At 38.0% G+C, this 17,000-nt stretch overlaps 1 protein-coding gene across 3 annotated transcripts in view; it reads right to left on the reverse strand.

The window, feature by feature from the left end:
- DACH2 (dachshund family transcription factor 2) overlaps positions 1–17,000 on the reverse strand; it is an 817,737-nt gene that overhangs the window by 161,156 nt on the left and 639,581 nt on the right. For all 3 annotated transcript variants that reach the window (XM_081563841.1, XM_081563840.1, XM_081563842.1), the window contains one exon: positions 7,915–8,073. In XM_081563841.1, the coding sequence (XP_081419967.1) occupies positions 7,915–8,073 (159 nt within the window). The remainder of the gene's footprint in view (positions 1–7,914; positions 8,074–17,000) is intronic.

Raw genomic sequence — 17,000 nt, forward strand, 5'->3', positions numbered from 1 at the left:
AAGCTCCAATACTTTGGCTACCTGCTGTGAAGTGCTGACTCATTGGGAAAGATCCTGATTCTGGAAAAGATTGAAGGCAGGAGGAAAAGGGGATGACAGAGGACAAGATAGTTGGATGACATCACTGACTTGATGGACATGAATTTGAGCATGCTCTGGGAGTTGGTGATAGACAGGGAGGCCTGACATGCTGCAGTCCATGGGGTTGCAAGAGTTGAACACAACTGAGCAACTGAACTGAACTGAAAGCATCTAGAGAAAGAAGAACAAAAAAAAATGGTCTAAGGAAAGAAATCATAAAGATCAGAGCAGAGATATGTGAAATAGATATGAAGAAAACAAAGGCAAAGACCAATGAAACTAAAAGCTATTTCTTTGAGAAGATAAACACAATTCATAAACCTTTAGTCAAACTCATCGAGAAAAAAGAGAAGACTCCAATTAAAATTAGAAATGAAAAAAAGAGAAATTACAACTGACATCACAGATATACAAATGATCATAAGAGACTACTACAAGCAACTAGGACTTCCCTGGTAATCCAGTGGTTAAGAATCTGCCTGCCAATGCAGGGGCCACAGGTTCAATACTTGCTCTGGGAAGATTCCACATGCCTCAGGGCAGCTAGGCCAGTGCACCACGACTACCGAGGCCTAGCTCTAGGAACCAAAAGCCTCAACTGCTGAGTCCAAGAGCGACAACTGCTGAAGCTCACATGTCCTAGCGTCTGTGCTCCACAACATGAGAAGTGCCTGCAATGAGAAGCCTGAGCACCACAATTCAAGAGTAGCTCCCACTTGCTGCAACTAGGGAAAGCCTGAGCAACGTACAAAGACCCAGTATAGCCAAAAATTAATAAGCAATTTTTTTAAAAAAAGAGACAACTACAAGTGACTATATGCCAGTAAGATGGAAAACATGGGAGAAATGGACAAATCTTAGAAAACTGCAACCTTCCAAGACTGAACCAGGAAGAAATAGAAACTATGAACAGACCAATCACAAGTAATAAATTTGAAACTGTGAGTATAAAAGACTCAACAAACAAAATTCCACGACCAGGACCAGATGGCTTCAGAGGCGAATATTATCATACATTTTGAGAAGAATTTACACACATCATTCTCAAACTCTTCCCAAAAATGGCAAAGGAAGGAACACTCCAAAGTTATTTCTATGAGGCCACCATCACCTGATACTAAGACTAAAGAAAGATATCACAATAAAAGAAAATTACAAGCCATTGTCACTGATGAACATAGATGAAAAAATTCTCAACAAAATATTAGCAAACCAAATCCAACAACACATTAAAAGGATCCTAAACTATGATCAAATGGGATTTATCCCAGGGACGCAAAATTCTTCAATATGTGCAAACCAATTGATGTGATATATCCTATCATTAGTGACAAATTGAAGAATAAAAACCATATCATTTAAATAGATGCAGAAAAAGCGATTGACAGACTTCAACACCCATTTATGATAACAATTCTCCAGAGCATGGACAGAGAGGGAACCTACCTCAATAAAAAAGGCCATATATGACCAACCCAGAGCAAACATTATCCTCAATGGTGAAAAACTTAAAGCATTCCCTCTAAGATCAGGAAAAAGACAAGTTTGTCAACTCTCACCATGATTATTCAACATAGTTTTGTAAGTCCTAGCCATGCCAATAACAGAAGAAAAAGAAATAAAAGGAATCCAAGGTAGAAAAGAAGTAAAACTGTCACATTTTGCAGATGAAATGATAACAGAACATAGACAATCCTAAAGATGCCACCAGAAAACTCCTAGAGCTAATTAATGAATTTACAAAGGTTGCAGGATGCAAAATTAACACACAGAGACATCTTGCATTTATATGCACTAACAATGAATGATCTGAAAGAGAAATTAAGGAAACAATCCCACTCACCACTGCAACAAAAAGAATAAAACACCTAGGAATAAACCTACCTAAGAAGGTAAAAGACCTATACTCAGAGCACTATAGTATACTGATGAAAGAAATAACAGATGATGCAAGCAGATGGAGAAACACACCATGTTTTTGGATTGGAAGAATCATTATTATGAAAATGACTGTACAACCCAAAGCAATCTACATATTCAATGCAATCCCTTTCAAATCACCAATGGTAGTTTTCGCAAAATTAGAACAAAAATTATGCAATTTGTATGGAAACACAAAAAGCCCAAATAGCCAAAGTAATCTTGAGAAAGAAAAATGGTGTTAGAGGAATCAGGCTCCCTGTCTTCAGGCTGAACTACCAAGTACAGTCATCAAGACAGTCTGGCAGTGACACAAGAATAAAAATATAAATCAATGGAACAGGATAGAAAGCCCACAGATTAACCCACACTACCTGAGGTCACCCAATCTATGACAAAGAAGTCAAGAATATACAATGAATAAAAGACAATGTCTTCAATAAGTGGTGCTTATTGTGGAAAACTGAACAGCCACATGTAAAAACATGAAATTAGAACACTCAATGACACTATACACAAGAAATAAACTCAAAATGGATTAAAAATCTAAATATAAGTCAAGACTCTATAACACTCATAGAGGAAAACATAAGCAGAACAGACTTTCACATGTTCGCATGTTTCACAGAAACATTTTTTTGACCCATCTCCTAGAGTAATGAAAATAAAAATAAATAAATGGAATCTTATTGAACTTAAAAGCTTTTGCACAGCAAAGGAAACCATAAACAAGATGAAAAGAGAACCATCAAATGGGAGAAAATAATTGCAAATGAAGCAACTCACAAGGGATTAATCTCCAATATATAAAATCAGCGTATGCAGCTCAATATCAGGAAAACAAACAACCCATAGAAATGAATGCAATTGTTCAAACAATAGTTTGAACAATTTTTGGCATTGCCATTCTTTGAGATTGGAATGAAAACTGACCTTTTCCAGTCCTGTGGCCACTGTTGAATTTCCCAAATTTGCTGGCATGTTGAGTACAGCACTTTAACAGCATGATCTTTTAGGATTTGATATAGCTCAGGTGGAATTTCATCACCTCCACTAGCTTTGATTCTAGTGATGCTTCCTAAGGCCCACTTAATTTCACACTCCAGGATGTCTGGCTATAGGTGAGTGATCACACCATCGTGGCTATCTGGATCATGAAGATCTTTTTTGTATATTTCTTCTGTGTATTCCTGCCATCTCTTCTTAATATCTTTTGTGTCTTTTATGTCCATACCATTTCTGTCCTTTATTGTGCCCATCATTGCATGAAATATGCCCTTGGTATCTCTAATTTTCTTGAAGAGATCTCTAGTCTTTCCCATTCTATTTTACCCTCTATTTCTTTCCATTGATCACTGAGGAAGGCTTTCTTATCTCTCTTTGCTATTCTTTGGAACTCTGCATTCAGATGCCTATACCTTTCCTCTTTTCCTTTGCCTTTTGCCTCTCTTCTTTTCTCAGCTATTTGTATGGCATCCTGAGACAATTGTTTTGCCTTTTTGCATTTCTTTTTCTTGAGGATGGTTTTGTTTACCACCTCCTATACAATGTTATGGACCTCCATCCACAGTTCTTCAGGCATTATGTCTATCAGATCTAATCCCTTGAATCTATTTGTCAGTTCCACTGAATAATCATTAGGGATTTGATTTAGGTCCTACCTAAAAGATCTAGTGGTTTTTCTTACTTTCTTCAATTTAATTTTACAATAAGGAGTTCATGATCTGAGCCACAGTCAGCTCCTGGTCTTATTTTTGCTGACTGTATAGAACTTCTCCATTTTTGGCTGCAAAGATTATAATCAACTTGATTTCAGTACTGACCATCTGATGATGCCCATGTGTAGAGTCATCTCTCATGCTGTTGGAAGATGATGTATTAAAATAGATCACTGATGAGAACACACTTTATAGAGCAGGAAACTCTACTTGGTGTTCTGTGGTGATCTAAATTGGAAGGAAATCTGAAATAGAGGGCATCTGTGTATATGGCTTTTTCATTTCGCTTTTTAACAGAAACTGACACAGCACTGTATAGCAACTATACTCCAATTAAAAAAAAAAAAAGGTTTGTTGTTCAGTTGCTAAGTCCTGTCTGTCCCTTTGTGATCCCATGGACTGCATTATGCCAGGCTTCCCTGTCCTTAACTATCTCCCTGAGTTTGCTCAAACTCATGTCCATTAATTCTGAGATGCTATCCAACCATCTCACTCTCTGTCTTCCTCTTCTCTTCTTGCCCTCAGTCTTTCACAGCATCAGGGTCTTTTCCAATGAGTCAGCTCTTCTCATCAGGTGGACAAAGTATTGGGAGCTTCAGCTTCAGTATTAGTCCTTCTGATGAATATTCAGGGTTGATTTCCTTTAGGATTGACTGGTTTGATCTTCTTGTTGTCCAAAGAACTCTCAAGTGTCCTCTCTAGCACCACAGTTTGAAAGCATCAATTCTTTGTGCTCAGCCTTCTTATGGTCTAAATCACATCTGTACATGATTACTGAAAAAACCATAGCTTTGACTAGACAGACTTTTGTCAGTGATGTCTCTGCTTTTTAATATGCTGTCTAGGTTTGTCATAGCTTTTATTCCAAAGAGAAGCCTCTTTTAATTTCATGGCTGTAGTCATGGTCTGCAGTGATTTTTGCAGCCCAAGAAAATAAAATCTGTCACTGTTTCCACTTTTTCCCTATCAATTTGCCATGGAGTGATGGGACCAGATGCACGATCTTAGTTTTCTGAATGTTGAGTTTTAAGCCAGCTTTTTCACTCCTTTTTTACACTCATCAAGAGGCTCTTTAGTTCCTCTTTGCTTTCTACCATTAGAGTGGTATCATCTTCATATCTGAGGTTGTTAATATTTCTCCTGGTAATCTTGATTCCAGTTTGTGTTTCATCCAGCCTGGTATAAAATAAGTAATTCTCCTGTTCATTGCCGTATGCATAAGTAGAGCTTTTTCCCTTCATATTCCTTCAAGGTTTTTTCTTTTTAATTTTCCATTTTGAATATAATGTGCATAGCTGTAGATTTTAAAATATTTATCCTTCTTAGTGCTTTGTGAGCTTTCTGGATTTGTAGTTTGGTATCTCTCATTAATTTATAAAATTTTTCAGTCATTGTTATTTCAAATATTTCTTCTGTTCCATTCCAATCTTATCCTTCTTGTATCTCTATTACATATGTACTACACCTTTTGTAATTGCCACACAGTTCTTGGCTATTCTGTTGTATTGTTTTTGCACCCATTTTTGTTTTGCTTTTTCAGTTAGAAACATTTCTACTGACATATCTCCAAGTTTCCTAATCCTTGCATTGACCCTGGCCAGTCTACCTATGAGCCCATCTTAGGCATTCTTCATTTTGTTGGAGTGTTTTTGATTTTCAGTATTTCCTTTTAATAGTTGGCTTTTTCCTTTCTCTGATTAAAATTTCCATGAATAATTTTGTTTTCTACTTTTTGTATTCTCTTAGTATATTGTGCTAAGTCACTTCAGTCATGTCCAACTCTGTGCGAACCTATGGACTGTAGCCTGCCAGGGTCCTCTGACCATTGGATTCTCCAGGCAAGAATACTGGAGTGGGCTGCCATACCCTTTTGCAGGGCATCTTCCCGATTCAGGGATCAAATCCATGTCTCATGTCTCCTGCATTGGCAGGTCGGTTCTTTAGCACTAGTGCTCCCTGGGAAGCCCATATTTATCATAATTATATAAAATTCCTAATCTGATAATTCAAAATATTGACTATATCTAATTCTGGTTCTGTTGTTTGCTTTATCTCCTCATACTATGCTTTTTTCCCCTTATTTATGTCTTGCACTTCTTGTTTGAAGCTGCTGCTGCAGCTGCTAAGTTGCTTCAGTAGTGTCTGACTCTTAGCGATCCCATGGACTGCAGCCTATAAGGCTCCTCCATCCATGGGATTTTCCAGGCAAGAGTACTGGAGTGGGGTGCCATTGCCTTCTCCATGTTTGAAGCTAGAAAATGTATATTGTGTGTATTAGGAAGTGACATAAACAAACCTTTAGTGGGAAAGTTTATGTTTTCTGGAAATGAATTAGGATGTTTGGTGTAGTTGTCATATTAGTAACTGTATTTTCCTATCTTCCCTGTTGTCTCTGTTTTTTCCTTGAGATTCCATATTAAATAGGGTCTGAGGCTTTCTGCTCTTTCAATAGTTGCCTCCTGTTATTATGTAGAGCCCCAGTGTGGTATTAGTAAAATGTGTAGGGAGGTAAAGCAGTCTATAATTTTATGATTAAGTCTCAGTCTCCTATTGAGACTGCGTGTCCTTGGGCGGTGACTTTCACAGGTGCTTTTCATCTTCCCCACTCCTCTTAGGTCAGCCAGGAAGGCTAGACGGGACTATAGTTGACTATTTCTAATTCTCCACGTGAGAACTAAAGGGGCTGGAGTTTTATAATCCTGTTCCCTCACATTAACAGCTACAGGATACTGGAGCTTAGTGTATCCTTTCTTCCAGGTCAGGCTGTGGTAAAACCAAATAGCTTAAGCTCTGGGAAAATAGTTTCCTTTGAGGATGGGCTTCTGTTAAGGAGAATAGAATATTCTGGACATATTTTGAAATGGTTACTTTTCTTTCCCTTTTCCAGAACATGAGGACAATTTTCTCAAATTTACATCTGAGAACCTCATGGGGCTTTTGGAAATAAAATTCATGAAAATGAAGAGGCCCCCCTTAAGAATAGCCTCCTAGGAGATTTTATTTCTCAAGCTAGATCCACACTGAATCTTCAGAAGTAACTTAATTACCCTTTAAATGCTTCTACCAGGCTCCAACTCTGGCTTTTTTTCCCAATAAGCTCTGATTCTCTGTATCTGCCTATCTATTTAGTTTGGGGGATAGCTGTACCCTATGTACTCAATCTTTGATGGATTTAAAAGAGTTGTTGATTTTCAGATTGTTCCATATTTTTTCTTATTGTGTGGACAAGAATGACAATTTATAAGCTATTTACATGTCAAACAAGAAATCAGAAGTCTTCTAGGTTCCCCTTGGCTTATGACATGGCTACCTCTAAATCAGCTGTTTTTGACTTCTTGTAACATAATAGTTACAACTTTTCAGGCATTCATTTTATTTTCCTTTGTTTAACATTACATTTTTATGAGACAATTAACTCTTTAGATTATAATCTCCTTAAAAGATGACACTATAACTTATTTTATATCATTAATAACTGATGAATTTCATTACAATTTAGATTATGTTAAAGTTTCTCAGAGTTCCTCTGTTTTCTTAATTCTAGTGAGAGACTGAAAGTCTTAGAGAAAGGAATAATGAAACCTTTCTGTTATAGTTCTTCTCTGTAGGAAAAGTAAGAGTTTGTCCAAGTAATGTATATAAGGCCTGCTTTCCTACAGAAAGATTTCTGAGTCTTTGAAGTTTCTAAAAACATCTCTAAATGTGAATTTGTATAATTCAGCTGCAGTTTGACTACTGAATAATAAGTACTTATTATATGCAAGTCACTGCTAACAGTTTTTCCTTTATTATTTTTAGCCCTCTCAATAGCCTTAATGATTGGGTATATTTGTATTCCTATTTTACAGTTGTGGAAACTGAGACTTGAAAAAGTTATATGACCACTCCAAATCCAAACAGTGATACAGGATTCAAAAGATGTAGAACTCAAACCCAAGTTCATGTGACCATAGCCAGAATTCTTAATTACTCTGTTTCATAGCCTCCTATGTACCTCTACTCTGCTACATGGCCACTCAATCTATTTCTGCTCTAAAAACCTCACCCTGCCAAATGAATCCCTCTCTATATACCTCCTAACTTCAAATTGTTAAATCTTATTGAAGAGAAATAAATTATCCCTGATATCCCAAGTTGTCCAGTGGGTCTTGGGTGGTATTTTTCTTACCAAATTTTGGGAGGACAGTATACATACTATTGGACAGCAGGTGGTTCTGCTGCAGTGGATTGAGGGTAGGAGCACCCCGAAGGCCTGGCTGGCCAGCCAGGGATGAATGAGCAATTCCATGTTGGGGTCCAGGAGCAACAAGAGGAGACTGCAGCTTATCCTTATCCCAGGAGGATTCACTTCCACCTGAAAAACATTCAGATAAACAGATTGCAAGTTGACAACTCTCTAAGAGAAGGATTTATAAACTCCCTTTGTAAGGTGGTAATTATTAATATTACTCCATAGAAAATTATTACTTAACAAAAGTGACTCATTTTTATCATGGTTTCAAAACTTTCAATAGCCTTGGGTTTAAGCTGACTCTGGGAAGACTATACAACTTTCACTAATAATATAGGCTCATTTGCCTTACAAGTAGTCTAAACAAGTCTGGAAACATAATGAATAACTTTAGAAAGCATGTATATGTTGAAGGCCATTAACTGAACACTACTGCCCCCTCCCACAACTCTCTAACATACATGCACTATATCTTAATGAAGAGCAGTTGCTATTCACTCAAAAAGAGCACATTTATAAGAACATGATGACATGCAAAAATATATGGGAAGAAACAAAATGATCAGTTATTTTGTTCTGAGATACAGCCCTCAAAAAGCTAATCTCTTCATACACAGCAGGCTTTTATACAAAATAAACTGGATAAAACATAAAACCATGGCTCTCAACTTGAAATTGTGCTTTACTTTGATCATCCACACTATAGAATGAAGTAAAGTATGCATAAATGCAGACTATTATATTATCATAATAAATTATAGTGGCATAGCTACTACATCTGGCACTTAGCATATTATGGGACAGAATCATTGCTTAAAAGCATATAAGAAACAAGCACAAAATTATTTCCAGGGTGTCCTTTTAAGAGCAATACTTTAAACAGACTGGTCAGGGATTGAATTACAATCACTGCAGTAGCAGACAATCTGGCTTTAGAAAACAAGGTGGTTGTGTAGGCAGCCCTATTGATTCACTTGATATGTTTCATTATTTCAGAGATCAGTGGTTCTGCTCCTATTCCCATACTGGAATTGTGACATTAGGATCTCTACTTGGCTGACTCTGTCCCATCTGCTGCCCTGTTGTGTGGAGAAAGTTAGCCCTGGAAATCTTACACCTACTGGTCTAAGAAAAAAAGTAAAAAGAAATCAAGGTGCTCACATCCCTAACATTAAACATTGTAACTTTTTCACTTCTTTGAGTTCCCACTAATCATTATAAACATCTCTGCCATTTTGCATCAGGTATTATATTTTTTTTTATAAATTTATTTATTTTAGTTGGGGGCTAATTACTTTACAATATTGTAATAGTTTTTGCCATACATTGACATGAATCAGCCATGAGTTTACATGTGTTCCCCTTCCTGGACCCCCCTCCCACCTCCCTCCCCATCCCATCCCTCTGGGTCATCCCATTGCCCCGGCCCTGAGCCCTTGTCTCATGCATCGAACATGGAATGGTGTTCTGTTTCACATATGATAATATACATGTTTCAATGCTATTCTCCCAGAACGTCCCACCCTCACCTTCTCCCTCAGAGTCCATAAAATTGTTCTATGCATCTGTGTCTCTTATTCTGTCTCGCATATAGGGTTATCGTTACCATCTTTCAAATTCCATATATATGCATTAGTATACTGTATTGTTGTTTTTCTTTCTGGCTTACTTCACTCTGTATAATGGGCTGCAGTTTCATCCATCTCAGTAGAACCGATTCAAATGTATTTTTTTTAATGGCTGAGTAATATTCCATTGTGTATATGTACCACAGCTTCCTTATCCATTCGTCTGCTGATGGACATCTAGGTTGCTTCCATGTCCTGGCTATTGTAAACAGTGCCACGCAGGTATTATATTTTAAAAGTATAATGGCTATACTCTACTGAGTTAATGTAATATAATTTATTAAAAACTGGGTTTTCTTTTAAATTTGTCGCTATTATTCAAATGAAGAGCATTCATTTGAATATTTTCTTAGACTCAAACAATTCCCTAGAGTGGGATTTCTGGGTCAAAGGAAATGAATGTTTTTTATTTATAAAGTATTTATTTATTTTATACTTCTGCTTTCTAGTATCACATTTGTAAATATCAGCTTTTAGAGTTGCATACTTTTTAGGGAAATGTTTTCAAGGAAAACTGGGGTTCTCCCTGAAGATTCTAAATTTATTTAAGCAAGCTGCTAAATCTCTCAGAGGTTTTTGTTTGTTTTCTTTTGTTTCATTTTTCAACTATTCTACCCATCCATCTACTCTTTCCCCAGATCTGGGAATCAATCGCTTTTGCAGGACTCTTTCAAGCCCTCTTGAGTCCAGAGTCAATTTTTAATCCAAAAGTGGGAGTCTTGCCTAACCTCCAACTAGGTAAGTTCCAGAGAAGGAAATACCAGATTCTCCGTCAGCATATATAAAGGCTGAGGAGTACCTGGCCATGATTATAAAGACACAGTTTTTCCAATCAAATGGGGAAGATATAAGTAGCTAATTGTTCAGTTTCTGATTTAAGCCATTCAGTTAACATGCATGGAAGCTTAAAAGGTAAGAAATTTGGTTGAATTTGATAGACTGGCTTAATGGACCAGAAATCATTCCCTTGATCATGTTAAGGTTTGGTATGAAAACATGCAACACAAATATGATTACACCAATTGGTTTCTTTTTCATCCAGATGTTTACTGTGGTATAGTCACTGCCTAACAGCAGTGAGGTATTTCTTTTTTTATTATTATTAATTTATTTATTTTAATCGGAGGCTAATAACTTTACAACATTGTAGTGGTTTTTGCCATACATTGACATGAATCAGCCATGGGTGTACATGTGTTACCCATCCTGAACCCCCCTCCCACTTCCTTCCCCATCCCATTCCTCAGGGTTGTCCCAGTGCACCAGCCCTGAGCACCCTTGTCTCATGCATCAAACCTAAACTGGCGATCTATTTCACATATGGTAATACACATGTTTAAATGCTATTCTCTCAAATCATCCCACCTTCGCATTCTCCCACAGAGTCCAAAAGTCTGTTCTTTACATCTGTGTCCCTTTTGCTGTCCCCCATATAGGGTCATCGTTACCATCTTTCTAAATGCCATATATATGCATTAATATAGCAGTGAGGTATTTCATGGTTGGTGCATTGATATAATTTAGCATTCACAAATTTGAAATTCCAATTAAAATCAATATGATATTGTTATGCAGTAATGAACAGAAATGGTGGAGGGAAATAAGGACAGTAGCTTAATAAATGATGAAGGTAACCACATTGCAAAACTGAGATTCTTTATAGTAACACTGGGCCAATAAACATAATTAATAACAGAAAATGCAAAATTTTGAAAGATCATTTGCTGAGCAAAAAAGAGAACCACTTCATCATTTTAGCGCTATGTCCAAAATATGAATTACCTCACCATTCAGTTCAGTTCAGTTCCGTCGCTCAGTCGTGTCTGACACTTTGCAACCCCATCAACTGCAGCACAGCAGGCCTCCCTGTCCATCACCAACTCCCGGAATTTACCCAAACTCATGTCCATCGAGTCGGTAATACCATTCAGCCATCTCATCCTCTGTCGTTCCCTTCTCCTCCTGCCCCTAATCCTTCCCAGCATTAGGGTCTTTTCTAATGAGTCAGCTCTTCTCATCAGGTGGCCAAAGTATTGGAGTTTCAGCTTCAACATCAGTCCATCTAATGAACACCCAGGACTGATCTCCTTTAGGATGGACTGGTTTGATCTCCTTGGAGTCCAAGGGACTCTCAAGAGTCTTCTCCAACACCACAGTTCAAAAGCATCAATTCTTTGGCTCTCAGCTTTCTTCACCGTCCAACTCTCACATCCATACATGACCACTGGAAAAACCATAATCTTGATTAGACAGACGTTTGTTGACAAAGTAATGTCTCTGCTTTTTAATATGCTGTCTAAGATGGTCAAAACTTTCTTTCCAAGGAGCAAGGAATTTCATGGCTGCAATCACCATCTGCAGTGATTTTGGATCCCCAAAAAATAAAGTCTGACACCGTTTCCACTGGTTCCCCATCTATTTGACATGAAGTGATGGGACCGGATGCCATGATCTTAGTTTTCTGAATGTTGAGCTTTAAGCCAACTTTTTCACTCTCCTCTCTCACTTTCATCAAGAGGCTTTTTGGTTCCTCTTCAGTTTCTGCCATAAGGGTGGTGTCATCTGTATATCTTAGGTTATTGATATTTCTCCCGGCAATCTTGATTCCAGCTTGTGCTTCTTCCAGCCTTTCTCATGATGTACACTGCATATAAGTTAATAAGCAGGGTGACAATATACAGCCTTGACATACTCCTTTTCCTATTTGGAACCAGTCTGTTGTTCCATGTCCAGTTCTAACTGTTGCTTCCTGACCTGCATACAGGTTTCTCAAGAGACAGGTCAGATGGTCTGGTATTCTCATCTCTTTCAGAATTTTTCACAGTTCATTGTGATCCACACAGTCAAAGGCTTTGGCATATTCAATAAAGCAGAAATAGATGGTTTTCTGGAACTCTCTTTCTTTTTCGATGATCCAGCGGACGTTGGCAATTTGATCTCTGGTTCCTCTGCCTTTTCTAAAACCAGCTTGAGCATCTGGAAGTTCACGGTTCACATATTGCTGAAGCCTGGCTTGGAGAATTTTGAGCATTATTTTACTAGCATGTGAGATGAGTGCAATTGTGTGGTAGTTTGAGCATTCTTTGGCATTGCCTTTATTTGGGATTGGAATGAAAACTGACATTTTCCAGTCCTGTGGCCACTGCTGCGTTTTTCAGATTTGCTGGCATATTGAGTGTAGCACTATCACAGCATCATCTCTGAGGATTTGAAATAGCTAAACTGGAATTCCATCACCTCCACTAGCTGTGTTCATAGTGATGCTTTCTAAGGCCCAGTTGACTTCACATTCCAGGATGTCTGGCTCTAGTGTGTGATCACACCATCGTGATTATCTGGGTCATGAAGATCTTTTTTGTACAGTTCTTCTGTGTATTCTTGCCACCTCTTCTTGATATCTTCTGCTTATTTTAGGTCCATACCATTTCTGTCCTTTATCGAGCCCATCTTTGCATGAAATGTTCCCTTGGTATCTCTAATTTTCTTGAAGAGATCTCTAGTCTTTCGCTTTCTGTTGTTTTCCTCTATTTCTTTGCACGGATCTCTGAGGAAGCCTTTCTTATCTCCTTGTTATTCTTTGGAACTCTGCATTCAAATGGGAATATCTTTCCTTTTCTCCTTTGCTTTTCACTTCTCTTCTTTTCACAGTGTTTGCAAGGTCTCTTCAGACAGCCATTTTGCTTTTTTTGCATTTCTTTTCCATGGGGATGATCTTGATCCCTGTCACGTGTACAATGTCATGAACCTCCGTCCATAGTTCATCAGACACTCTGTCTATCAGATATAGTACCTTAAATCTATTTCTCACTTCTACTGTATACTCATAAGGGATTTGATTTAGGTCCTATCTGAATGGTCTAGTGGTTTCCCCTACTTTCTTCAACTTAAGTCTGACTTTGACAATAAGCAGTACATGATCTGAGCCACAGTCAGCTCCCGGTCTTGTTTTTGCTGACTGTATAGAGCGTCTCCATTATAGAACTGTAATTTGTAAAATGATGAAGAATACATTGACAAAGAGAGATACCTTTAGAAGACACTAATATTACACCTTTGATATTAACATGGTATTGTACCATCACAACAGCAACAGCATTTAACAATACTAGGGCTGAGACTGTCAATAATTATTTTATAAAGTGAAAATCATTTAGTCATTTTTCAATAACAAATGTATATTAGGTATTAGTTTAATATTTTGTATGTTATACATTCCAAATAACTTGAAAATAAATGATTTTTAAACTGCATTAAAAGATTCCAGGTGTTTTAGTGTCTGCTTTGACGAGAGCTTTAGATGAACTGTTCCCAACAACTCTCATCTTTTTAACTACTGTGTTAAAAATAATACAAGGAGGCTGACTACCAGGTATGCCCATGCTTGTCAAGTATAAATATATGAAATTATCCTGCATTCTTAAGGTAACTATATAGAGCAGAGAGCAGAGTATGGGAGAGAGCAGAGTATGGGACATCCTTCATGTTTGCATAAGAAGCTCTGGACACATTTTTGTCTTTTGACCTAAAATACTTACCATTTTAAAGTCTATACAAATTGATTTATCACTAAGTATTGAGGCTTTGGTATCCTCAAACTTTATATTTCCCAAGGCCTTTAGGCCAATCTGTAATAACATCCACTGAACTGAAAGTTTACAAAATCTTTTTACCAATCGAATCTAGAGTCAACATTTTTTGTTACTACTATGTGACAGGCTTGGATATTCATCTTCTTTTTTCTATCTATCTATCATATATACATATATATATATATATATATATGTGTGTGTGTGTGTGTGTGTTTGTTAAGCCTGTCAAAAAAAGTCTTCACAGCCCAGATAATCATGATGGTGTGATCACTCACCTAGAGCCAGACAACCTGGAATGTGAAGTCAAGTGGGCCTTAGAAAGCATCACTACGAACAAACCTAGTGGAGGTGATGGAATTCCAGTTGAGCTATTTCAAATCTTGAAAGATGATGCTGGGAAAGTGCTGGACTCCATATGCCAGCAAATTTGGAAAACTCAGAAGTGGCCACAGGACTGGAAAATGTCAGTTTTCGTTCCAATCCCAAAGAAATGCAATGCCAAAAAATGCTCAAACTACCGCACAATTGCACTCATCTCACATGCTAGTAAAGTAATGCTCAAAATTCTCCAAGCCAGGCTTCAGCAATACGTGAACTGTGAACTTCCAGATGTTCAAGCTGGTTTTAGAAAAGGCAGAGGAACCAGAGATCAAATTTCCAACATCCACTGGATCATCAAAAAAGAAAGAGAGTTCCAGAAATCCATCTATTTCTGCTTTATTGAATATGCCAAAGCCTTTGACTGTGTGGATCACAATAAACTGTGGAAAATTCTGAAAGAGATGAGAATACCAGACCATCTGACCTGTCTCTTGAGAAACCTGTATGCAGGTCAGGAAGCAACAGTTAGAACTGGACATGGAACAACAGACTGGTTCCAAATAGGAAAAGGAGTATGTCAAGGCTGTATATTGTCACCCTGCTTATTTAACTTTTATGCAGAGTACATCATGAGAAACGCTGGGCTGGAAGAAACACAAGCTGGAATCAAGATTGCCGGGAGAAATATCAATAACCTCAGATATGCAGATGACACCACCCTTATGGCAGAAAGTGAAGAAGAACTAAAGAGCCTCTTGATGAAAGTGAGAGAGGAGAGTGAAAAAGTTGGCTTAAAGCTCAACATTCAGAAAACGAAGATCATGGCATCTGGTCCCATCACTTCATGGGAAGTAGATGGGGAAACAGTGGAAACAGGGTCAGACGTTATTTTGGGGGGCTCCAAAATCACTGCTGATGGTGATTGCAGCCATGAAATTAAAAGACGCTTACTCCTTGGAAGGAAGGTTATGGCTAACCTAGATAGCATATTTAAAAGCAGAGACATTACTTTGCCAACAAAGGTCCGTCTAGTCAAGGCTATGGTTTTTCCAGTGGTCATGTATGGATGTGAGAGTTGGACGGTGAAGAAAGCTGAGCACCACAGAATTGATGCTTTTGAACTGTGGTGTTGGAGAAGACTCTTGAGAGTCCCTTGGACTGCAAGGAGATCCAATCAATCCGTCCTAAAGGGTCGCAATACTGGGTGTTCATTGGAAGGACTGATGTTGAAGCTGAAACTGCAATACTTTGGCCACCTCATGTGAAGAGTTGACTCATTGGAAATAACCCTAATGCTGGGAAGGATTGGGGGCAGGAGGAGAAGGGGAAGACAGAGGATGAGATCATTGGATGGCATCACTGACTTGATGGACATGGATTTGTGTAGACTCCGGGAGTTGGTGGTGGACAGAGAGGCCTGGCATGCTGCAATTCATGGGGTCGCAAAGAGTCGGACACGACTGAGCAACTGAACTGAACTTAACTGAAGGTTGTCAAAACGAAATGTATACTATAGACTGAATGTTTGTGACCCCCAAAGTTCATATATTAAATACATATTCCTGATGTGATGGTATTTTACAATGGGTCCTTTAGGAGGTGATGAGGTCATGAATGGGATAAGTGTCTTTACAAAGGAAATCCCAAAGAATTTCTGAGCCTCCTTATACCATGTGAGGATACAGCAAGAATATGCTTCTCTGTGAACTAGGAAGCACGTTCCTCATCTGATACTAAAAGGGCCATCATATTGATCTTGATCTTCCAGCCTCCAGAATTGTAAGAAATAAATTCCTGCTGTTTGTAAGTCACCAACTCCATGGCATTTCTATTGGAGCAGACCAAATGTACTAAGATACAATAGAATGCATAGGTTAAACAACCAAAATTATTTTTATTAGAGTTCCAGAGGCTAGAAGTCCAAAATCAAGGTGTCAGTAGATTTGGTTTCTCCTGAGGCTTCTCTTCTTTGGTTGCAGATAGCTACCTTCTCCCTGTGTCCTTACATGGTCTTTCTTCTGTGTGTTCAAATTTCATCTTCTTATAAGGATACAAGTCGGATTGGAAAAGGGGACACTCTAAGAGCTTCATTTTAACATAATCACCATTTTAAAGATGCTATTTCCATATATGGGCACATTCTGAAGTAATGGGTGCCTTCAACATATGAATTTTGGATGTGTACAATTCAAGCAGTAACCCTAGAGTACGTACCATTTACTGACTCAGATAATATTAGCTTTATGAAGGAATCACTCTAGTAAAGAGAAGAAAAACTGGATAACATTTCAACATGGCATATCTAAGAAACAAAGTATGCAGAAGGATAGGGCAAACAGAGAAGGCTCGTCAAAGGCTTTACCTTTACTTCAAGGAACTTCATATTAGCTACAACACTAATACAGCACAGTCCTAACTAAAGAAAGATAATGTATAAAACAGAGAAAATTCTTAAGAATTGAATAAATGGGGGTGGGGCTAAGATGGCGGAGGAATAGGATGGGGAGACCAC

Source organism: Giraffa tippelskirchi, chromosome X (assembly GCF_054371585.1).
Source record: "Giraffa tippelskirchi isolate mGirTip1 chromosome X, T2T-mGirTip1v1.2.pri, whole genome shotgun sequence".
NCBI classification, from domain to species: Eukaryota; Metazoa; Chordata; class Mammalia; order Artiodactyla; family Giraffidae; genus Giraffa; species Giraffa tippelskirchi.